This window comes from Amblyomma mixtum, chromosome 7 (genome assembly GCF_055824585.1).
Source record: "Amblyomma mixtum isolate Tamu chromosome 7, ASM5582458v1, whole genome shotgun sequence".
Lineage (NCBI taxonomy): Eukaryota > Metazoa > Arthropoda > Arachnida > Ixodida > Ixodidae > Amblyomma > Amblyomma mixtum.
In genome coordinates this window covers 48,041,192-48,064,906 of record NC_143018.1, presented here as the reverse complement: position 1 = coordinate 48,064,906, position 23,715 = coordinate 48,041,192, and the positions used below count along the sequence as shown (strand labels likewise).

General features: G+C 48.9%; 2 protein-coding genes and 1 pseudogene across 2 annotated transcripts; 1 reads left to right on the top strand and 2 right to left on the bottom strand.

Moving 5' to 3' along the window:
- Window positions 1-1,474: 1,474 nt before the first annotated feature.
- Window positions 1,475-2,707, bottom strand: LOC149335975 (uncharacterized). The gene has a single exon (XM_089554615.1). It carries the CDS (start codon window positions 2,633-2,635, stop codon window positions 1,475-1,477), a length of 1,161 nt encoding a protein of 386 aa, XP_089410741.1. The 5' UTR covers window positions 2,636-2,707.
- Window positions 2,708-5,251: 2,544 nt separating this feature from the next.
- Window positions 5,252-6,864, bottom strand: LOC149335974 (uncharacterized). The gene has a single exon (XM_089554614.1). It carries the CDS (start codon window positions 6,715-6,717, stop codon window positions 5,554-5,556), a length of 1,164 nt encoding a protein of 387 aa, XP_089410740.1. The 5' UTR covers window positions 6,718-6,864; the 3' UTR covers window positions 5,252-5,553.
- Window positions 6,865-18,417: 11,553 nt separating this feature from the next.
- Window positions 18,418-22,450, top strand: LOC149335973 (uncharacterized; annotated as a pseudogene).
- The last annotated feature ends 1,265 nt before the right edge of the window (window positions 22,451-23,715 follow it).

The window sequence follows — 23,715 nt, the reverse complement described above, 5'->3', positions numbered from 1 at the left end:
AACTTTGTTTTCACTCCTGTGCCTATTTTTTCACAGTTTTCCCGTCCACGGCTGTTGTTTTCCTGTCCGCCCACTATATCGAGGTTAACGTTCCTTCGACATTTTTGGCTATAATTAGCCGGCGCGGTGGCTCAGTGATTTTGGTGCTCGGCAGCTGACCCGAAAAAAATTCAGGGGGCACTTTGGCTCTCTAAAGTGCTGCAAGGAGAAAGCCTTTCCTGGCGCACTGTTTGTTTATATTTACTTCTTTATTTTTCATACTTGGTTTTTATTTCTTGCTCCTTTTCTTAATTTTATTGTCTTTTATTTTTATTTCCGCATCTTAATTTCATTCTGTTTATTTTCTTATTTTGATTTTCCTTTTCTTGACTTTACTCCTTTTTTATTTTATTTATGAAGCCCATGCATTCACTAGATGCGCCTTTATTCATGCTGGAACCTTGAGCCTTTTAAGCAGTGACGCCGAAAGGCGGACGAATCTGCCGACGCGTCTGTCGACAAGGCTGCCGACGCGTCTGTCGACACTTCTGCCGACGCGTCTGTCGACATTCCTACCACCAACACAGCTGCCGACGCGTCTGTCGACACGGCTGCTGACGCGTCTGCTAACGACAGTATGAGGCATTAAAAACTTTCGCCTTAATACGCTGCGGCGCTTTCAATGGAGGCGAAATGCTAGAGGCCCATGTACAGTGCGATGTCAGTGCTCGTTAAAGAACCCCAGGTGGTCGAAATTACCGCACGCCTCCACTAAGGCGTCCCTCATAGCCCAATCGCTTTTGGACGCTCAACCATCAACCATAAAGTTTTCGCTCTAATTAATGAACTAATCATCGTATCAACATAATTTTTTTGCGCAGCATCCTCGCATCACCTCTTTCGATTACAACCACTCCTTTGATTCCACCTCTTCTGAGAACATCGCAATTGTTGCCGACGCGACCCCGCCCACTTAGCCTAGAAATGCATTCGCGTTTATAAACCGCGCGTCGATTTAAAAATTGCGCACTTAATTTGTCATGAGAGTTTACCGCAGAGGAGTTGAAAAAAAAGCCATCCGGCGGCGAATAGTACGAGCTTACGACTCCAGGGAGCAGCGCCGAAAGTGCGCCTTCAAACTCATTAACTTTAATCTCCGCGCAAGGAGCAGTCCGTCGCCATGAACTCCAAGCCAGCCAGTCAGCCGAAAGAAAAAAAGAAAACGATTGATTAAACAATTTTATTGACCTTCAGCAATTCAGAGGCAGACACTGCTGCGAGTAAACAAAAAAATAACTACAAAGTTGACAAGTTGAAAAAAGGAAAAGTCAATTAGCAACGTTGTCCGCATGACAGGTGTCCAACCATACGGAAAACCACAGCGTTTAAATGGGAGCCAACCACATTTGATTCGTCTCGCTGTAAGCACGCGTGGCGACAGAAACACACAAACAAGCAAAGAACGAAACGAAGAATTTAGAAAGCGCAGATTCCGCTATTCGAATTGAACGTTGATGAAGAGATTGTTGCTTCGGAAAAAGCCATCCCACTCGAGAACCCCCCAGTTCTTGATCATTGTCTCTGCGCCCAAATTCCAGGTCTCCGGCTGTGGTCTCCTTATCACCTGCCACTTCCCCATGCCTTGAAATGGGAACCTGATGTCTTTTCCCTCATCACTGGGATGTCTGATGATCGCAGTAACGGTCTTCGAGAAAGGCCACTCTACCCAATCATCCCAGGCACCATCGCGAAGTATGAAGATAAAATGTAGAAACACGTACCCGTCGTTAAACTTGGTCAAATCGCATTCCACTTTCAATGTGTAACCAGCTAAAGTGCGGACGCTCGTAGAAAGGCTGTGTGATTTCTTGTCACCGTTCAGTGCCTTGTAACCAGCATAAACATCGGTGAACACACACTCTGCTATAAATACACACGGCTTGGAAGCAGCGCAAGAAGGTATGGCACTGACTGCCGGCTTCGTCGAAGCTGGAACCATGGCGTCGCCAGCACCGGTCCTTTCTAGGTGGATGAAGTCATCCTCGAAGCAGGCCATGCGTTCCACCTGGGAGTTGGCGCCGTTGACTACGCCATCCTGCTGCATTTTTCCGCTCGACACCCCGTCTCGCAACTTCTCAAGATCTTTTTTCATGCCGCTGGGCTTTTCGACATCACTCGCAACGGCAGCGGCGCTCACAGCCTTGTGCGGAGGAATCCCGGCCGAGCACTTTCGGTAGTGTTCGGCGGCTGCGCTACGAACTACACAACTCTGACACTTGACACAGGGCACCTGGTCGTTCCTACATGCAGCAAGGTGGTCCTTCAGCTCAGACAGTTTCCCAGCGAAGCCGCACTTCTCACCGCCGACGATGCAGACAACGCGGTGCTTCTCCAAGTGGCACTGCTTGAAGCTCACTGGCACGATACCGGACTCCGTGAAAGCCACGCCGTCCAAAGGGCACGTGCCGCCGTCCGTTCCATTCGAACCAGCGCAAACGTGGCACAGCACGTCACCGCAGGGCAGGAGCAGAGACTGAGAGGACACCACGCCGCACACGCCGCAGACTCGAGTCCTCGGCAGCGGTTCGACGAAGACAACCTGTCGGCGCTCGAGGAAGTCGTCGAATCCCGTCAGCGTGTATTTCGTGGCTTCCATCGCGACGTTCTCAACGGTAGGGAACGAACAAAGCGGTCAGTACACTCTTCGAAGCAGCGCCGGGCTGACGGTCCGAGCAAGCGACAAGCCACTGAGGAGCCGGCAAAATTTTTCAACTGGCGCGCAAGAGCAAATGCTAGCATCGGGCGAGGATGTTGTCGAAATTCCTCCTCTCTGGACTGCCGGAAACCGGTCCCGCCGCCGCTTCCTCCGTGCTAGCGCGGGGTGCCCGCTGCAGTCCAGTGAACAATATGGCAGCGCCGAGGGAGCCCTTGCGGCGCCATAGTCAGGGCAGGGGTGACAACAACAAAGGAAGCTCTCCCCGATGTTTATTTTTTAGTCGCACTGGAAGGCTGCCGGCCGTACGTCCCCCCCCCCCCCCCCCCCCCCCCCGCCGCAAACTCGACACTCGCAGAGTCCGAACACACGGGGCGTCCTGAGTGCGACACTCTTTCTGTCTATGTAGAGAAGGTCTCTGCACACCCCCGCTCGAAACAGAGTTCGCGCGCAAAACGGACCACGGAACTTGTTCGATCCAGCAGCTGGTCGCACGTAATCCACTCCTGCAGGGGTATGGATTGCACTGACGTCTGAGCGTTAGTGCTGCGTTTTGCAATAAAGCTTACTGCGTAATAAACACTTGTGCTCTCAATAAGCTGCGCTTTCCTTCCTTCGGATCGAAAATCCAGGCGCGCGGTGAACTCTAGCTGGCTATGGCTGTTATGATATTGCCTCAGCTTGCTCTAGTCAGAAACCGCGTTATGTGGGCGAAGGCCGCTTACCGCTGTAGTCGACACATCAAACGTCCAGATAAAACAAATAAATGGGCAGGTTTATTAGCCTGCGAAGGTTACAAAAGAACATTGAAAAGACGGAACACAGCACGCATGTCCTTTTCCGCAAGCGAGTTCGTACGGCACTTCCCGTGTCCCTCTCTCCGACCGGATGTCGAGGGTGGTCGCGGTAACCGCCGAGCAGTCTCCAGATGTGGCCTCGCGTCACTCGGGCCCCCCGCCGCTCTTCCAAGAAGGGGAGCGCGGTCGCCGGTGCCCGGAGAATGGGGACCGCCGCAGGGCTCGAAGGGCCGGCGTCGCCTGCGCACCCGTTCCCAAAATCCGGAGCGCCTCCGTCGACAACACCGCGGGACACACGGGTCTTGCATTGCCCGCCTCAGACTTGTGAGAAACTAAACGGAGAGCTCCACAACTCTACCATGTCCAACACTCTGGGACAAAAATTTACAAAATTGAAATTTCATTTGTAATGTACTCTTACGGAAACATTGAATGTAATGAATGGTTCATTCTACTGATATGTATTGTTTTAAAGTGCTTCCATCGATCGCATCGAGAAGTGAAGACTGCCATACAAAACCAACTGGGAAAGCGTTTGTAGATAGTAAAAACGTTAATAGTAAAAAGTTCAAGACTGCCGTCGGGTGATCTGCGGATATACTGACTGCTATAGTGAATTCTTACATTACATGAAAAAAAATTCGTTCATCAAAGGTTTCCCACTCTAAAATGCTTTTTCTAGAGAATTGTTGGGTATGTATACGCATGTCGCTCTCGAATTATTTCCCGCAATATATCGCGAAATGAATACACCTCTGCAGCTATCGCCGGATATCGCGTTAAACAGCGGCGACCGTCGTGTAAGCTTTTTTTTTCTTTCTCTAAATCTAACAAAATTGTGTTATGGCAAAGTAATGCCGGAGTTGGCTCACTCGTCCACAGGTATGTGCGGGTAACGTCAAGAAAGTTAGCCACAAGTGTAAAAAATACCACACTAGTCTGAAACAAAACTTGACATCATTTTACAGCGGGGGCCGTTATACGCATTTTATGCTGAGCCTTTGACCCTATGTACGCATTGGCTGCGCAGGGCGTACACTATACATGTCCGCTCTCGGAGTACCGTACATGCGAATTCAAGGCCGGATAAAAAAAAAAAAAAAACTGGCATTACATTCGAGCAAACACGGTACTAACAAATTATGGAGGGCGCTACGTGCTTTAAAGGAAAAAGCACTGTTTTTGACATCTATATTTTTTATTTGTTTCTCCTTTCTAATGACACGCCCACTCATTAGCATGCGGTCATAAGGCAACGAATATACTTGATTTATCTTTGTTCACCAACAACCAACGCAATAAAGACAAAAAAAAGCTGTTCGCCTCGAAATCTACAAGTCCTGGGTTCGATTCTCCGCACCTTCGGAAATAATTTGATCTTTTTTTTGATACCACGGCGGCGTCTATGATTTTTGGGACCACTACTGCTGGTAAACGCGCCGACGCAAGTTTTAGTGTCCGACGAGCCATATAACCCTTTCTCGTTAATAATGGCGTTGCCATTTCCTCACCTTGCATCAAGTCGAGAATGGCGTGCTGTGCAAAGCCAGCAGCAATTTGCTCAGGGGCCGTTCAAAGACATAAAGTGTGCAGGGCATGAGCCGGTCGACGCAAATGAGTACAACATTATAACTGGAAATGAAAAGGCCTAACAATTGTGATGTGGCTACTGGGAGCAATTTAATCTTCGAGTCGCATTTTCGGAAATTGCTGCTCCGAACGATGATGATGATACGAACGATGACACAAGCAACAGAAAGGGCGGCGAATGAGCACAAAGATGCAAGTTTATTTCGCTTGAACACAACCACAGAAGCAAATTTTGTCGCGTGAGAAGTAAGAAAAAGCTCATCGGAGCAGTAGTGCACACTTGACAATTAAATGATAACAGCGAGTTATTTCGTATTAGCGAGGACGACTTTTACAGGGCATGTTCGTTTCCTGAATTATTGAGGAAACTACCTGGGAACTGAGCGTGTTTAAAAGTTTCACACTTCTGACACAACACGGTTCTCGACGGACAAACGAGTGCTGTAAAGTAAAAACAAAATCAAGGAATGTGCGTTATTCAAACTCGACGCTCACGTAGAGCGCTTTGTTGGCGATAAACCCGTGAAGCTCGACGTCCTCCCACAAGAATGACTCCGCATAACCGGGCGCGTTCTTGGATCCAGATCGTGGTTTCTTTGTCGCCGAGGAGTCGCGCATGTCCACCGGCAGCCTCTTGTCCTTGTCCATATCCACGGGATGAGTCAATATCAGCGTGACCTTCTTAGAGAACGGCCATTCTACGAACAAATCCCAAGCGCCTTCACAAATGGCTATAGAGAGACTTACACTAACACCGTTACCGTAATAGAACCGGCACCCCAGCCTGAAACTGTAGCCGGCGACAGTACACATCTCAGTTGATAGCACGTGAGTGCTTCCATTTTTTCCTGCCAGCGGTTCGTTTCCGCCGTATACATCGGAAAAGACGCAGGCCGCAATGAAGTTGCCATGTTTGGAAACTGGGCGGTAGGGACCCGGTGTGAATCCGGCTTTCTTCATAGCTGAAATCAGCGAGCCGCACTGGTCCCCGCTAGTCTCTTTCCGTATGATCGCAAACTGACTCTGAAGAGTGGCAACGCGTTCCATTAGAGAGTTTACACCATTCACAACACCGTTCTTGTCTAAAGTCTCGCTCAAGGCACGCTCCAGAATACCTTCCAAATCCTTCTTCAAGTCGCCAAGCTTCTCGACGGCACTGGAGATTGCCTTGCGGCTCACATGCTTTCGCGGAGGAGTCTCAGCAGAGCACTGCCTGTAGTGTTCAACCGCAACGTTGCGATCAACTGATTGTTGGCATACGGCACATCTCACCTTGTCGCTGCCGCACTCAATCAGGTGGTCGTTCAGGTCGCATAACTGACCGGCGCAGCTGCACTCCCTACCAGCGGCGACGAAGAAGACGAGGTGCTGCTCCAACTGGGACTTCTTGAAGGTTAGAGGGACAATGTCGGCCTCTGCGAACTCCATGCCGTCCAATGGACACTTCCCGCCTTCCTTCGGGACTTGGTCCTTGCACACCTGGCACAAAGCGTGACCGCAGGGCAGCAACAGGGAGCGGCTGGGCACCACACCGCAGACGCCGCAGACTCGGGTGCTGGGTAGCGGCTCGACGAAAACGACGCGTTGGCGCTCGGGGAAGCCGTCGAATCCAGTTAGAGTATATTCTGTGCAAGCCATACCGTCGTTCCGAGCGAGCTTCAATGACCACAAGGTTGCAGAACAGCAAAGAGTCGGTAACGAAGTTTACGTGCTAAAGCGTGAGCGAGACCTGTGGCCACTGTGGATACGAGCCGCAGAGAATGAATGTGTGCGGGCGACGGCAGAGCGTCGAGGAGCAGAGGGAGAGAAGGAGCGTTTAAGAAAGGGACCTGCTCCCGCAGCGCTCCTGCTGATCACGTGATGCACGTCATCATCTGGAGGCGGCTGCGGGGGGCGGAGGAAGCGCGAGGCGCCGCTATGCTGCCGCCGCCACTCGAGTCCGGTCATGGCCGAGGTCGTTGTCGTTGACATGTTTGACAGCTTTTGCAGGTGCACGGGAGGGAAGCGAATAGGAAAACGGGCTACCCAAAAAGCCGCGTTCGCGGGATATTCATCCGCAGCCGAGTGACATGGCAATCCTGCATTCTTATTTCGATAATAACGTTTGCTAAATGTCAGGATTGTCCGAGATCGCATTATGTCTGCACAATAAAAGTTTGCTGTTACGCACAAAACTTCTTGTTTCCACGCATTCTGGGCACCACTTTGTCACGCGGATAAGAGTTCTGGGGCAGCGTCTGCCGCACTCCTTTTTACTGGTATTTCGGTTTTTCTTTTCGTAGCAGAGCGCCTCGCTCCGAGCTAGCCGAACACCACCATGTTGCTTTGCTCCTCTCTGGCTGGTTCGGAAAGTCGGTGTCCGTGCGTCCCATGCGTTCTCTGCGGTTCTCCGTGTTCATTGTATGCGGTTGCTTAGCTGTAGTAGCCCGATTTGGGTGTATGTGCGAGAAAAGCTGAAACGAGGTCTTCGGAAAACCACTGCTCAGTCGTCCGCTGTTCAAACAACTACAGGATGGGAAGGCGGCTTGAAGCGGAGCAGCGTGAAGAACACAGAGAGCCACGGCGGCAGTGCGGTTGCGGGCTGTTTCAGCTACACATACCTTACACGCGAGCACCTACTGCTGATGTCGCTAAGATATGTGTCGTCTGTGACGCTTGCAAAATCAAAACATAAGTAATAATTTGGGGAAATGATGCAGCAGCTGTGCGGGTTACGTGAAACAATTGTTATAACTGCCGGCACTGGCGACTGATTATTAACGACAACGGCACTGTAAACATAGCTATTTGACAGTACTTGAAAGCCATGATGCATTGCACAAATGCCACAGCTGTTTGCTTGCAGTAAATATCCGATAAACCAGCAGGACTTAAAAAACTGAACGCCGCAGCTTTGACGTGTCCACCTTGCATCGTTACACCTCCTGCTCCAACCAAATACGATTTTCAACTGACGCCATAATGCAAAGCTCCGATTGTTTAAAAAAAATGTGCCTATTAGGGACGTGCAATCAGCAGGCACGCAGTCCCCACCCGACCACACGCACACGCTTTCTCGCTATTTCGGCATCAATCATCGGCCGCACCCGAGACGGACCAAGCAGGTACGCCCCTTAGCAACTGTCACAGTAGGTGCACCAGTTTCGACTGAATAAATAACATCGCGTTCGAAGGCCAGATGCCTCTCTACTACATATTAAGGCGGAAGCCTTTAATGTCTCATCGTTGTAAGCAGCAGTTGTCGACAGAAAATGTCACGCTTTTCAATTGGTGGAAATGGTCGTGACGTCACAGTGCGCGAATTTCAAAACCGGGCCAATTGTACTTTGGCTAGTAACCATGCAACCAATTGAAGGGATCGTATAGTGATGCTCTAAGTAAGTGGGACTGAGCTTAGTTAGTTGCTTAATTACCCAATTAGACTAATTAGCTTTACTAGTCAGGCCATATAAATAAATAAAACCGATTAAGAAATTGGTAGAGATCAGGAATCGAACCCCGGCCTTCGGCGTGAGAGACGAGCATGCTACCCACTCCGCCATGCCTGCTCGATGGTTTGGAATGAACAAAGGCGCGTCTAGTGAATACGGTGTCTTCACTCGCTCTCATCCTCCTCCATTCCCTTCCCGCGAGGTTTAGGTGTCCACCGACAAATGAGAGACAGATACATTTCCTTTCCTCAAAAACCAATTTACTGACGAGGGAGGCGTAGAACCGAATGGGCGATGGCGTTCTATGGACTCCTTGGCAGCGTTGCAAGACGCTGTCGCGTTCCACTCTTAGGGGCATCAGTGACCACACTTTAGGTCAAAAAAGCGCCCCCCTGAATTTTGTGGGACAGTTACTGCGTAATTTCCTTTCCTCAAATACAATTTTCATTTTCTTCATTATGGCTGCTCTTTATCTATCTTCTTTCACTTCCACTTCCTCCCTTCCTCTACGGTGCTGTTCAGGTGTCCACCGAGATGACAGAGAATTACTGCGCCATTTCCTTTCCTGAAAAAGCGTTGCGTTCAAAGGGCAAGGCATCGCGCTGAACGGGTGGTGTTCCGTGGACTCCCTGGCAGCGCTACAACGCGCTGTCGCGTTCCACTCCTAAAGGCGAAGCTTAAGCCTAATTAATTAGCAGCTAATTTGTATTCAGGCATTAATCAGTAATTAACCAATAATTAGTGATTTGTCATCACTTAGTAATTAGTGCTCGATTATATGTGACGCCACCGGTGTCACAGAAACAGCGAAGGTGGTGCGGAAAACGCTTCCGCCTCTACCCACTTTAGACAGTCAAAGTGCCCGCTGAATTTTAGAGCGCAGCTCTTTGGCGTCCGTTCCTGGGTTTCGCGTCGGCGTCGGCGTCGGCGTCGGCGTCGGCCTCGTAACCAGCTCCGCCCCCAATGTCACGCTTTTCAATTGGTCGAAATGCTCGTGACGTCACAGTGCGCGAATTTCAAATGGGGCCAATTGTACTTTGGCTAGTAACCATGCAACCAATCAAAGGGATCGTATAGTGATGCTGCAACTAAGTTGGACTGAGTTTAGTTAATTGCTTAATTAATCAATTAGCCTAATTAATACAGAGGAGAATGAAGCGGTCAGAAGAAAAGAAATGACGCGCGCCGCAGCGACAACAGCGTCCGCGGAAGGAGACGCTGCTGAAAAAAACAGATAAGTACGATGTTTAGAAAAAATTTATTTACATATGTACACATGCCAAGGTTACAAGATACATTCACATTAACAAAAACACATGATATTGAGCATGTAAGGTGAGCCAATTAAACAGGTACCGTAAACATTTCTAAGTAACTAACAGGAATGGGCAATGTAAAATAAGAATGCACATATACCGATTGACAGAAGAGTGAAAAGTCGATAATTAGTCATTGAAACATTGAAAAGGAGACTTTAGCGCCAGTTTGGCCTAAATACCAAGACAAGACGACCGTTATTAACAGAAATAAATGGGCATGACCATTGTCGGAGAAACTCTTCCTCACCCAAGAAAAAGAGTTCCTCGGACAAAAAACTAATCAGCTCCCGTCGGAGACGGCCGAGAATTGGCCACACAGCGCGGCGTCGAAAGCCACTAGCGACCGCGGCGCATCGACTGCGCCATAAACTAAAAAGACCTGCAACTATTAACAGGCGAGCAAAACGGCCGCTGGGGAAGCGGCCGCGGGAGACGAAGCACGAAATGCCCTGCCCACGAAATCCCGCATGAACCGCGCGCCAAAAGACACGCGCTACAACACAGGTGACTGTAGCGTGGCGATTAGATTCCGGGAGCGGGCAATTCGGACAGGTACTGGAGCGTAACACACCCCACCGCTCTAACCGGTCACAAGTAGGGAGCACTGCCCAGCCAAGTTTCCAGACAAAGTCACGTAGATGATCTGGGAGAGGTGTCGACGCTAAACGCGCCCACTGAACGCGGCGCATAGGTGAGCGGCGAGATGCCGGCACAACAGGTAACAATAGTGTGCCCATAATGTCCACCACACGGTCTGCAACGATGTTGACAGCAGGTGCTACTGCTCTTACATGCCTGTAAAAGGCCACTGATGAAGCGTAGAAAGCGGTAGGTTGCTCTGACTGGGGTCCATGATTAACAGGGGCCGCCGGATCCAAAAAGCGTAAAGAAGGGCCCAAAAAGTACCGAGCCAGGATTCGCGCCGGAGACGCGTTTCCTAGCAGGATACGCAAAATACTCTTCAGCGCTAACAGCGAGGACGTGACGGACAAATTTGGAAAGGCAAACCCTCCTCTCTCCCGTGGTTGTCCAAGAACAGCACGGGCTACAAGTTCGGTTCCGCCTGACCAAAAGAACGAAAAAACTGTAGTCTGCACTCGCCTTATGACACGGAGGGGTGGTTTAACAGTGTAGCAGAGGTACCAGAAGGCACCAAGTATGACGGACTGAACCAGGTAGCGCCTCTCAAGCAGAGGCAACTCGAATGTCTGCGCCCTTCGCACACGAGCTATAATGTCTTCGACGACCGAAGACCACACACCATTCCATATTCCAGCACAGTCGTAGGTCACACCTAAAATGCGCATCTGCGCGCACCACTGCAAAGGTATTGAAGATGTAATACGAGTCTGGGAAGACCCCACAAAAAAGTAACAACTCTTCGAGTAATTAAGAGCAGCCCCAGACAAGGAGGCGTACTCACGGAAAACATGTAAAGTTTCAAGCAGGCTGCGTTCATCAGCTAAGTACAGAGTGATGTCGTCTAAGTACGAAGCCGCGTTCCCTCCACCATCACGCACTTCACCACTCAGTAAGACGTTGCTCGTTTCATATACGTTGTGTCGAACATCCTAGACAGTTCCAACAATTGACAGGTTAATGACAGAACACGATGGATAGAAATACAATAGTATAAATATAAAATAGCCTAATTAACCTTTCTAGTTAGACCGCATAAATCAAAAAAACCGAGAACAAAATTGGTCGAGTTGGGGAATCGAACCAGGGTCTCCGGAGTGCGATACGAGCACGCAAGCCACTCCGTAATGCCAGCTGAATGGTTTGGAATGAACATAGGCGCGTCTAGCTAATACGGCGTCTTCGTTCACTCCCATCTTCCCCCTTTCCCTTACGGCGAGGTGCAGGTGTCCACCCAGATATGCGAGAGAGATACATTTCCTTTCCTCAAAAAATAAACTAACCGTCCAGCAAGGCGTACAGCCGAATTGGCGATGGCGTTCTGTGGACCCCCTGGCAGCGTTGCAAGACGCTGTCGCGTTCCACTCTTACAGGCGAAGCTTAACATGTTAACCACACATCAGTAACACACGCAGACAGCCAATGGACGCGTCATTCGCTGGCAGCACTTGATTCATCATTCACAACCACATTCTTAACGTACGCTCCCTTGCCGCACATGCCAAGGACGTACACCACGATCACATTCTGCGCCATTCCTCTGTACTTTGCTTTGCTGAAACCTGGATGGATCCCGAAGAGCCTCTCGAAATCATAGATTTCCTATACTGCTGTGGTGCTCGCAGAGACCATAACAGAGCGGCGGGAGTCGCTATCTACTTGCGCACAGGTCTCTCTGCAATACCAGTCGAAATGTTTGGCACGTCACATGAAGTTGGCGAACTGTGCGCCGCAAAGTTGCCCAACGGCTTGCTGGTAGTAGCTGCCTACTTCGCCCCTACCGCACTCACGAAAGACGTCGTGCACTTCCTGCAACTCGCATTAACCGTCCATCGATCCACACCGATGTTAGTAGTGGGGGACTTTAATGTTGACATAAAGACAAACATCAATTTCCTAACACTTATGCGGGAGAACATCCCGTTCCTCTCGCTCGTAACGCGTCCCACGGCTGTGACAACCTCGCGAGGCACTTGTATAGATCTCGTCTTTGAGAATCAAGCATTGGTGTACCAAGTCGAACATATATCAGTCTATTTCTCCTACCACAAAGCTTCCTTCATGACTGTCAAGAACTGTTAGTGGAGTCTTTGTTAAAGGAATACGTGTGAAAAATAAAAAAAAAATTCTGTGATAGCGCATACATGTGTTGCTCGATTTCTTTGCCTCAATCTATCGAAAAGGTGAAACAGCTTATTTGCTGCGCTCAAATTTCGCATTAGGAAGTAACGTAATCGTCGGTAATACTTTTTTTTTCCGAGTTTAGCGAAATTTCAGACTACGCGAAGCTCCACATCCAGTTTCCTCTGTTCGTGCGACACTTTGCTTCGACGCGCGGCGCCGACGGATGCACTGGCGCTCCGAAGAACGCTGCCACACAATCGCATGTTCACGCTAAGAGTGGACTACCCTACATTTGCACGCTTCACCAGTTATTTTACCGTTAGTACGAAGTAATTAAGAAATTTATACAAAACCAAAAGCCGCAACAGAATTCTGTGCGCTTATGCGCTCCAGTGATGCCTTCTCCGTGTAGCACTACAGAAAGTACCGTTTTTTAGGACAGTGCAGAGGGAAAATATAGTGAAAGACGCGGTCGAACGCAGTTTCAATCTGTTCGTGTCACCGGCGCAACGCAGAGCAGACCGCTTGGGCGCTTGACAGCAACACTGCTGTTAGCTCGGAACGGAGCGGTTTTTCTTTTATAATTATAACTACAACATAGAAGCGTTTCGTGTTCGCATTGATAAATGTCTCCATTATAGATACCAAAAGCCGTTAAATGAATTGTGCACAATTGCCCAGAAGCGCACCTCCAATGTCGATTTTCGGCACAACTTGCAGGCAAACATCCGCGTCGCCGCTCGCCGAAGCAAGGGCCATTTTGTTCACAGTTGCTCAGTGCATACAGTGCAACACTTTGCAGGTCAAAAACATGCAAAAATCAACACTCGGATAAGGCTGAACAGCGCGGCGAGTTCTCCCTGCCTGTGTTGCAGCGGCAGCCAACCAAGCCAACATGGCGGAAAAATCGGCCAGACGCAAGACGGCGCTGCTGTCGATAGATGGCCGCGCGCACCTGAAAAAGGTCTATAGTGCTTCTGTGTTGTGCTTCAGGTGTTGCGAGATTTTGTGTCCCTACTGTGACTTCGAGTCCATATACGAGGTGTCCGCGCAGCGATGGAATGACTGTGACGCCGCTATGCCGAACAAGTGTTGTGTACCGCGCTGCCGCGGAAACTACACGGCACAGTGCAAAGCCCATGTGTTCACGTTCCCACAAGATGATGAACTGCGAAAGAAATGGATTCGTGCAATACCACGTCAGAACTTCGTCTGTACGCAGAACTCCAGGGTAAGTAATCTGGAGATTCCTGACTAATATTTTATTCCGTGAAATCAACGCACTGGTTAACACCGTTTCTTGATTAATTATAAACGACTAATTTCTTGACCTGTGGAGCAGGCGTTTTTTCTTTAATGTCATTCCGATCTTTCTCTATGTCTCCGTTGCGCGCCTGCTTAAAGGGGTGGAGACACCAAATTTGTGGTTCGCGCTTTCTTGGTTTCAAACGTTTCTTATGGCTCCAGGAAGCATGATACACACTCAAAGATTCATATATTCACAGTGAATAATTTATTATAGCATTTCTAGGTGGACAATTTTCGGTTTCGGAACGCAGAGTTGTACAGTGACGTCACAGAGGGGGAAGATCAACTGCTTCGCTTGGTCACGTGGGCCCACAAAAGTTGTGACGCACCTACTGCTGCATCGTCTGCTTTCTCACACACGTGCTGACCAGCGTCTGAAAACAAACAACTGCCTGTCTAGTCCCAGCAGCTCGGATTCTGACAGATCTGATTCCAATGAGCGAGGACATCGACTTTTTTTGTTCGCACGCTAATATCGCCTTCGCGGGTTCGCGTGAGGATGCGAAACACTTTGTAAAATGCCAGTAAGCATCGCTGCGCCGCTCTACCCAAGCTGCGCCCACAACCGGTGTCACACTTCACTGCCGTGCAGCAGTACCTGAGCGCTGCTTGGGATGGTGTACAAATATCACAAGAAAAGACAAGATCGCCTTGTTATCAGAACTGCCAGCTATACTCGAGCAGCGACAAAGCATGTCTGCTTATGTTGGGAGCTTTCGGCAACGGCACCGCTTGTGGGCTCTCCGGGCGACGAGCTCTGCTGCTGCCTGGCTGCCGTGGTCGTCTCTAGGCCTATAGCCTGTTTAGCAAGCGGCCGGCGCTTCGGAAGTCGCCTGCACTATAATAAAAGGCCTACTTTTCACAAATAGCTGTAGTGTTAACAGAATCATCTCACAATAAAATAATAGTATGGTCAATCTTCTCGACGCCTTCGGCACCGGAGCTAGCGGGCGTCAGGCGAGCCGGACCCCAACGTCGCGCCAGCGGCAGCTGCTATTGTGGCAAGAAATTTGCTCACATCACAGTTGTTACCTCTACCAGCAGCTCAGTATTGGTCAGCGATCCTCAAAAATGACACTTTTTCACATTTCTTGACCCATGGTTTATTATTTACGTCAAGAACACTCTTTAGCTCGCTTTTATGACGTCGGCAGACGGTATCCAGACTGACCGACCGGCCGGCAGACTCGGCTTACGTCCGCACAAGAAAATACAAAACAGCCATGCTACCAGAAAGGATGCTTTCTAGATTCGAGATACGACAGCATGACTGTGCTAAAAGTGGATCTTTCGGCAACGGCACTGCCTGCGGCAACGCAACGCCGGCCGAGGACCTGCGCGCTGGTCCCAGACTGCCCTAGTCGTCGCTAGGCCTAGCTGCTTTCGCATCGACTCCGCAGCTGAGGGCGCTTCGCGACTGGCCAGCGCTCAGAAATGTGCTCTGCTCGGCACCCCTTTACTGTGAACTAGTCCTATAATAAAAGATATATTCGATTTCCACGACGTCTTCAGCAACAGAGCTAGCAGACGGCAGGCGAACCGCACCAGGTAGCAGCAGCACAAAACCGGCCATGGTATGAAATTTGCTTGCATCGCAGTCATCACTTCTACCAGGAACTCGGTATTTGCCAACGATCGTCAGAAACGATGCATTTTTGATATTCATATATCCCAGGCTTTGCTATGAACGTGAACAAACAATACTATCGCGTTCTTGAGATGCCGGCGTTCGGCACGAAGACTGGCGCAGGCCGTCCGGCTCCAAGGAGTGCGCCCTATGTCATCATGACGCTGCCGCTCTCCGCGCTCGCGTTGGCTGCCGCTTCCCTATGTTGTTGTTGCCGCGAGCGGCCCGCCGTTGACATCTAGCAGGCCGGACGCAGGCAACGAGCTGCAATCGGACGTTGCGACCCAGGGTGGTATTCTGCCGGTGTCGCCTTTTGCGACATGTCGCATATGGGCGGGGCCTAAAAAAGTGCTTACAGATGCTCGAAGAAACGGAAAAAGCCGCCGGCACTTTCGTCTGCGGTGCGTTCATTCACTCCGAGAAGCGACAATTTACCACTGCTGATTCACTAGCAGCAGTAGTTTCGTATATTTTATAGCAAGAATATTTGCCATCACATGACGTCTAATGTTCAAAAAAACATTTGCAAATGTAATATAAACTCGCTTTACTTCATTTAAGTCTATAAAACACTGCGAAAAAGCTCCAAATCTATTTTTCTTTCGTTCCGGACGGTTGTGCTAGGTTTCGGCTGCGTTTCGGGCAGTTGCAGACGGTAGCAGTGTAGCTGGAGGTCCCATTAGGCTTGCGCGCTCCAGAATCGAGAGCGTATCTAAAAAACTAGGCTGAATTGCAGCTTAAACTTTATCGTCGAAGCAAGGTAAGTCATAGCGAAAAGTAACAACACCAGTAGTTGCCGGTAAACATGCCGACCGGAATCGCAAGGACTACTGAATTGGCTGAAGCGGGCGGCTCTCGCTTGAAAGGACGTCGCCATGTTTTCACGCTAAGGGCGCAAAAGCCGCAACTGCCGATTGCGTTCGTGCGCTAACGGTAGCCCGTCGCCCGCGCGAAACGCTTCAGCGCATTCCGTTGTTCGACTAAGCGTAGTAAATTGGGGCGACGTCACGATGACGTAGCAGGAAGGCGGGTCCGTGTCGTCACGCCGCCGTCACCGCGGCTTGAGCCAATCAGCGAAGAGCGAATGCGACATGTCGCAAAAGGCGACACCGGGAGAATACCACCCCCAGTTCGCAACGGCGCGCCGCAAACCGAGCGAGTGGCGGTTAGCAGCAAACGCGGCTCGCTGGTGCGTCGACTGCTCTCACGCGGCTGTGCTCCGCTCATCGTACGTCACTGTATTTTGGTATGACGTCACTAAAACTAATTTTTCTACTCCCCTTGTGACGTCATGGTTGATGGCGCTAGCGATGGGTCTAGATCGTGAGAGTGAGCATTTAGGTAAACTTTGGAACCGAATTAAAATATTTTTTAAACGTTTGTTGCGTCCAACACCTGGTTGTGAGTGCCCTTGCATAGATAGGAATCCCATAGCAGGCTTTTTATAGCTTCAAAATTTGGTGTCTCCACCCCTTTAATTTAAAAACGGTGGTTATACTTGTAATTCCGTTTCTTCGAGAACTAAATTCTGTGGTAACAGTGACTGTAATAGGTCTGACGACTAAATTCATTAAGTAACGCCCTAGTATCTTTTTCTTGTACACCTATTAAGATGTGTATTTTGATATGCTTCAGTAAACAATAATTTTATATTCACTTACCGTTACCATGTAAATCTTATCTCTATAATTTGCCTTATTTGCTACCAAATCAAGCTTTTGCATGCGGTAAGGAAATAGATAAGAAATGTGCTGTTTTGGGAGAACCTCCGCTTGGTTAATTTGCATTTACGGTGTATAGAGGGAAAATTACTCATAACGGGTAATATTTTTCTTAGGTGTGCGAGGCCCATTTCCGCTCAAAGGATGTCCTGAAGGAAACTTCATACATCGATGATGTCTCCGGGAGAACAATCACGGCTCCTCTGCCATATCAGCGCCTTCGTCGAGCTGCAGTGCCATCCAAACTCCCTCCCTGTCCGATGTATCTCTTGACTGAGAATGCAACAAGGGACAGCCGAGAGGCCAAGAGGGTCCGATTAGACGCTTCAGATATGCAGAAAGCTCTTGCGGAATCTGTTGAGACATTTCGTGAAGAGGAAGACGCAGACAAAATTTCGCGAATTCAGGACATAATTGATCACTTACGGCTAAAGAACTCCTCATTCTGGCACACTATTGAGGGCAATGAGCGGATTATTCTCCTCCACATCGTTGAAGATGAGGCCCCATGGATTAAGTATTCTGTGACCGTCTAAGCGGACTTGGCCGTTACGTTCCACTTCATGAAGTGCTTGACGACAAAGCTTGGATCTTGCTTAGTCGTTCCAGCGACCGCAAAGAGCAAGAGAGAGCTAGAAGGATCTCTCGACAGCGCCCAAACATGGGACAGCAAACTGGACTCAGCCTCCGAGAGATCGGAAGAGGAAGCCTTTACAGCCATCCTTTTCCTGCTCGATAAGCTGTGCGACACAGAAACAGAGGACAGAGGTCGTGCCGTCCGATTCATTCGCGAGCAGTTGAAGTTGCTCCTAGTGAACAAGATTCGGAGGCGTTATTCAGCTGAATTTATGGTGTCCTGCTGCCTTTTATTCACAATTTCGCCCCATGCCTACAAATACATGCGCAGCTACGGGAACGTCATCTTTCCACACCCAATGACAATTAGGTTTATATGCTCATCCTATGGCATGAACCCTCTGCTAGAACACGATGATTCTGCGTTCCTGAAATACATGGCCGCACGGATTTCTGATCTGGATCACTACCAACGCACTGTCACCCTTATGGTAGATGAAATTCATATTAAACCTTTCTTTGATTACAAAGGCGGTGGTATAACTGGCGTCGCCCACAATTTGGCTGAAGCTGCGAACAGTGCCTTGGTTTTTATGGTGCAGAGCCTAACATGCAAATTCAAAGAAGTGGCCCACGTAGTGCCCGTACGTGGTGCCGATGGTGACTTCTTGCACAGATTACTGAAGCGCATCATATGTGGACTTGAGAAGATCGGTTACAAAATAATCTGTGTCGTAACCGACAACAACAAGGTTACCGGGGAGGCAATGGAAAATTTCAGGAACTCTGCCCCTTGCAGCGATCACCCCACTTTTCTTTACCCGCATCCATGCTCAGCCGAGAGGCCACTGCTCTTCATTATCGACACTGTTCACTTACTAATTTCGATACTTTCGTGCATTGCTCTCATACTTGAAAAACATATTTTTCACGTAATGCAAAGCTTCATTGATGCGCACAACATACTGTCGCCTAATCAATACGGATTTACTTGCGGGCGTGGCACTAGGTTGGCATTAGATGAATTAACCGATTTCCTTAATAGCACTCTCGAAAGTAGTGAATTCTCTTGTGCATTATTTCTTGATGTATCAAAAGCTTTTTGACTCCGTGGACCATGAAATATCACTTCGTAAACTTCATAGCTATGGCTTCTGAGGGCCCTTCATAACTTTCCTTGAGAATTATTTGCACGGTCGAATCCAAGTAGTAGTTTTCGGAAATATTAAAAGCAAACCTAGACAGTTGACCGCTGGAGTTCCCCAGGGGTCGATTTTAGCTCCCGTTTTATTCAACTTGTAGGTTAATGATCTCAGTCAAGCAATTTTTCACTGTCGGGTGTTTCAATACGCAGATGACACGCTTTTAGTATCTCGTCATACTAATTACCATCAAGCCGTGGCTGAATTACAAACTGTCACTGTAAATGTTATCGGTCGGTACCGTAACAACTTAATTGCTATTAACCAAAATAAAACTAAATTAGTCTGTTTTCACGATCCGCTGAAATCTGTTTCTGTCATCACTCCAGTGTTTCTTCATTCTCCTCTGTGCAACAATTGCTCTTGCTCTCCTATTCCATACCTCTCAAGCATGGAGGAAAAAAAAATGAGGGAGCGTGACGTCACGCGACCATCGTTCGCAAGCCGAGTGCTTACGAAGCCGTTTTATTCTCCCTCAGTTTTTCGCTCTCCCAGTCAGTCCTTTATGTTTTGATTCTGGTATGTTTTAGTGCGCGCGTATGCGCGACCCGCGACGCGGGCGTCTACAGCAAGGAGGTTGAGATCTACAGTCAGCCTGCCGCGCTAATCTGCGCATGCGCGCGCGCAGCGGGGCTAGATTTTACCTCACGCTATCACGTGGTGTGATCACGGGGGGACACACTCTCTTTTTTCAAGAAGGATGGATAACTGGGCGAGTTTGTACTGATACATCGTGGGAGGGAACAGCGCGAAACAAAACGACGGACAAAGTAAGAGGACACAAAGACGAGCGCTGACTCGAAACTGAATTTTTTATTGAAAAACGAAAACATATATACATCACACTCACGTGAACAAACAGAGCAACTACCATTGGTCTAGTGGAATCAAGACCATCAAACGCACAATATGCCACGTGGTGAACTCTGAACAAAAGCACCCCTGAATCCCGAAAAGAAGCCTTTGTGTCCTCTTACTTTGTCCGTCGTTTTGTTTCGCGCTGTTCCCTCCCACGATGTCTCTTTTTTCACTATATCTTTACTTGTTAAGACTAGGCTTCAAGGTGGTCGTCGCCCGCTCCCTCCTCAGTTTTTTTTCCTCCATGCTCTCAAGTGTCAATTATCTCGGTGTCCATTTCGATTCTAACATGTCCTGGAACACTCATCTGGCTAACGTTTATGAAAGGCTGCGCAATATAGCCTGCCTGCTATATTATATTAAAGCACTATGCCCAATTTACATAAGGAAAACAATAGGACATGCATTGGCGTACAGTGTGCTGCGATATGGAATCTGTTCTTCTTATTTATATTCAGTGTTTTGGCGCAACAAAGTTAATTCCTTACTAAAATCTATAATTCGGGCTGTGATGTATGGTGTGCAGATTACTAATAATTCCAATCTCTTTTCTTGCTCGCACATGCCTTCATTCAGGCTATTATTCAAGGAAACTATAATCCTTATGTATATATGGAACAATGAGTTCTGCCTCCCGTATGTCCCCGCCAGAGCATTAAGTCCACGCGACCGCTTTACCTTGGACAGAGTACGGACAAGACATGGTAAACCTGTCCGTGCCTTTTATGTACCAGATGTATTGAGCGACCTGCCAGATAATGTTTTACCTTTCAGCACTCGGAAAGAAGTGAAATCTGCTATCTTTGATTTGTATGTGTAATTTTGTTTCTTGTTTTTTTTTGTCCCCTTTTTTTCTCCTCGTCCTTTTTTACTGCCTTTCCTGAGTTTTATCCTGATTCTGATTCTGATTGACTGTGCCGTTCTCTGGATTGCTCCATTCTGCCGAGTACTGCCCCACAATATCATTGTTGGCTTGTGCAGGCTCGTATTTGTACAATGTAATTTTATCAAATAAATAATTTTATTATTATTGTTATCGCCGCCGCGGTGGCTCAGTGGCTATGGTGCTCGGCTGCTGGCCCGAAAGACGCGGGTTCGATCCCGGCCGCGGCGGTTGAATTTCTTTGGAGGAGAAATTCGAGGTACGTGTACTGTGCGATGTCAGTGCACGTTAAAGAACCCCAGGTGGTCGAAATTTCCGGAGCCCTCCACTACGGCGTCTCTCATAGCCTTAGTCGCTTTGGGACGTTAAACCCCATAAACCAACCAACCAACCATTATTGTTACAAAATGCATCCCAAACAACTGGATTCGGCAACGCAATGACCAACACTGCTCCTCATTCCCGGAATTCGATGAAGGGATGCTGCAAGAACGGCGCATGCTCTCTGCATCTTTCGACACTTTAAGGGACGTCTACAGCATCGAGCTGGGTCAGCTCCTTAGGCATGCGTATACACACTGTCCAGAAAAGGACTTTTTCCATCTGAAACCGAGAAACAAAATGTGAAGCTTGCTTTGCAAGTATTCAATGACACCCTGCCCCCAGCCAGCCGAGTCATTTCAGAGAAACATACTTTGAACCACATTACAGGGACCGCCAGTTTCATAGAAATCATTGTGAAGTAATGTGAAAACTCCGTTCAAAGGCACTAGACTGAGGGATCCATTTCAAGGGCCAGTGTTTTCTATGGACGATACAAAGATAGTTTTTCTCTCCAACTTGCTCAACTGGCTGGACGAATGGAAACAAAACACAAAACATTAAAACTCCCGTAAGCTTACCAAAGAAACTCACGGAGCCCTTCATCAGACTACCTACGGCCTCATCGAGCTTTCCAGGTACTGCCTTGATGAGCTCAAACTGTCTTATGTACTGCTCGGGAAAATACAGACGGATGGCCTGGAGGACCGCTTTGGGAAGTACAGGCAGCTTCCAGGTGCTCAGTATCATGTGTCCATTCGGCAAGTGTACGAATACGAAAACAAGCTCCGCCTTCAGAACACTTTGCCTCTGGTGGCCGCAACATCAAGAGACTGCAGCGACGAGGACCGGCAGTGGGATGGACTTCATAAAGAAAATGAAAGATCGCGGCCTAACTGCAATGTGGTAGTCTCTGAACAGACACTCACCAAAATCAAAGAACTCATTCCCGTATTGGTGTGCGTCGCAGGATATGCTGTTTACGCCACGCTAAAAAAGCTAGAGTGTGAGAGTTGTCGGGAAAACTTGACTGTGAACAAGGAATTAACAGTCGGCGTGGAGGAAAAGCACTATGAACTTATTAGAGAGATGGATCGAGACGGTCTGGTACATCCAGCGATGTGTGTGGCTAATGCGGTTGCCCACAACTACGCAGTAGTTGAGCAGCTATCAAAGAACAGCGACTTCCTCAGTATGCGATGCCAGCGCAAAGTTGTCACAGACCTGACGGTGGAGCTCCTCACGAGCGAAGACAGCCATGAGTTCGACACCTGTGACAACGGACACACTAGTGAACTGGTACTGAAGCACGTGCTATGATGCAGCACCAATATCCTGCTAAAAGTTTTTGCTGCATGTTGAATGACAGGATTGCTGATGGCAGCACCAAATCTAAGGAGAGAAAACTGAAAACACTAAGTAGCAAGTAGGTGGGCGGGCCCCGTAATCAAAAATAAAATTTCGTTCTTGGATTACTCAAACTGTGTTTTATGTTATAAATTATCGCTGCTTAAACAGCAGCAAAAACCAGCTCGAAAACAAACGCGCCTGACCAGGCACATCATCCTTAAAGAAAGAGACCTCAACAAAGCCTTCGCAGTCATTGGCTCGTAGCGGTGTTATACGTAGTAGCTATCACAAAAGCCAATAATGCGCTCAGATGTCTTGCGCAGATATGGGTGCAAATTAGTGTGCAGCGCTTTCACTTCTTAAAGAATCGGACTTACGAGACCTGCTCAGGCCATCCTTCCCGCTCGCATACCAGCGACGCTCTTACTTCGCAGGTTGCAACAGATACTTAAAGATATAGGCTAATTCCGCCAGCAAATGCGAACCCAAAATCATTGCTACCATCAAACAGGGAACCATCATCGACCACCTCGTCATCTTGAGGCAGCAGCTCCATCTCTTCGGCACTTCGCGCGCAGTTTTGGGCGAAAGATGAGTGGACTGTGACCGCGCCGGCTAAGTACGCATACAGCACTGCCGTTTGAAGCCGTACGTGCCCGCTTACACAAATCCTGGCCTGCTTCCTAACGTGCCGCTGAGGTGCCCACGCTAGCGTTAACACGCGCCATAAATGACGGTGCGAAGCTGCCGCCGCTGGCTTGGCCGTCCCGGACGCTTCATCTCGCGCTGCTTTTGCATGCGCAACTGTAGTAATACAAGAAACTACACTGTAAATTCGAGTGTTGGACAAAACTACACTGTGCCAGGCCGTGCGGATCATATGTCATTGCACTGACATCCTGACATTAGAGAGTTTTAGAATAGCATCGCGGCGCATAGGGTGACCCTATCCGCATGCGCTTAGCGTTAGGGGAACGGGTTCACTTTTTCTCAGATTCTTTTACCCTCGCACGCAGGCTGCTGGCGCGCCCCTACTCTCCACACCAGTCACCATATATCGGCGCGCGCGGCCCGATGGACTGCGGGTCGCGCCGGCGCCGCGCGTAGAATGCATGTTTACGTGTTGGGTTCTGTCGTTGTAGTGCTTCATAATAACGTATGAGGGTGTGTGCTGTGCGTCACTACTCACATTTTCCCTCTACCAGACACTACTGCGGTTATCTTGCGCGTAGTTAGTCGTTAGCGTGACATCTCCGAGTTTTTTTCCGTTCATTTGG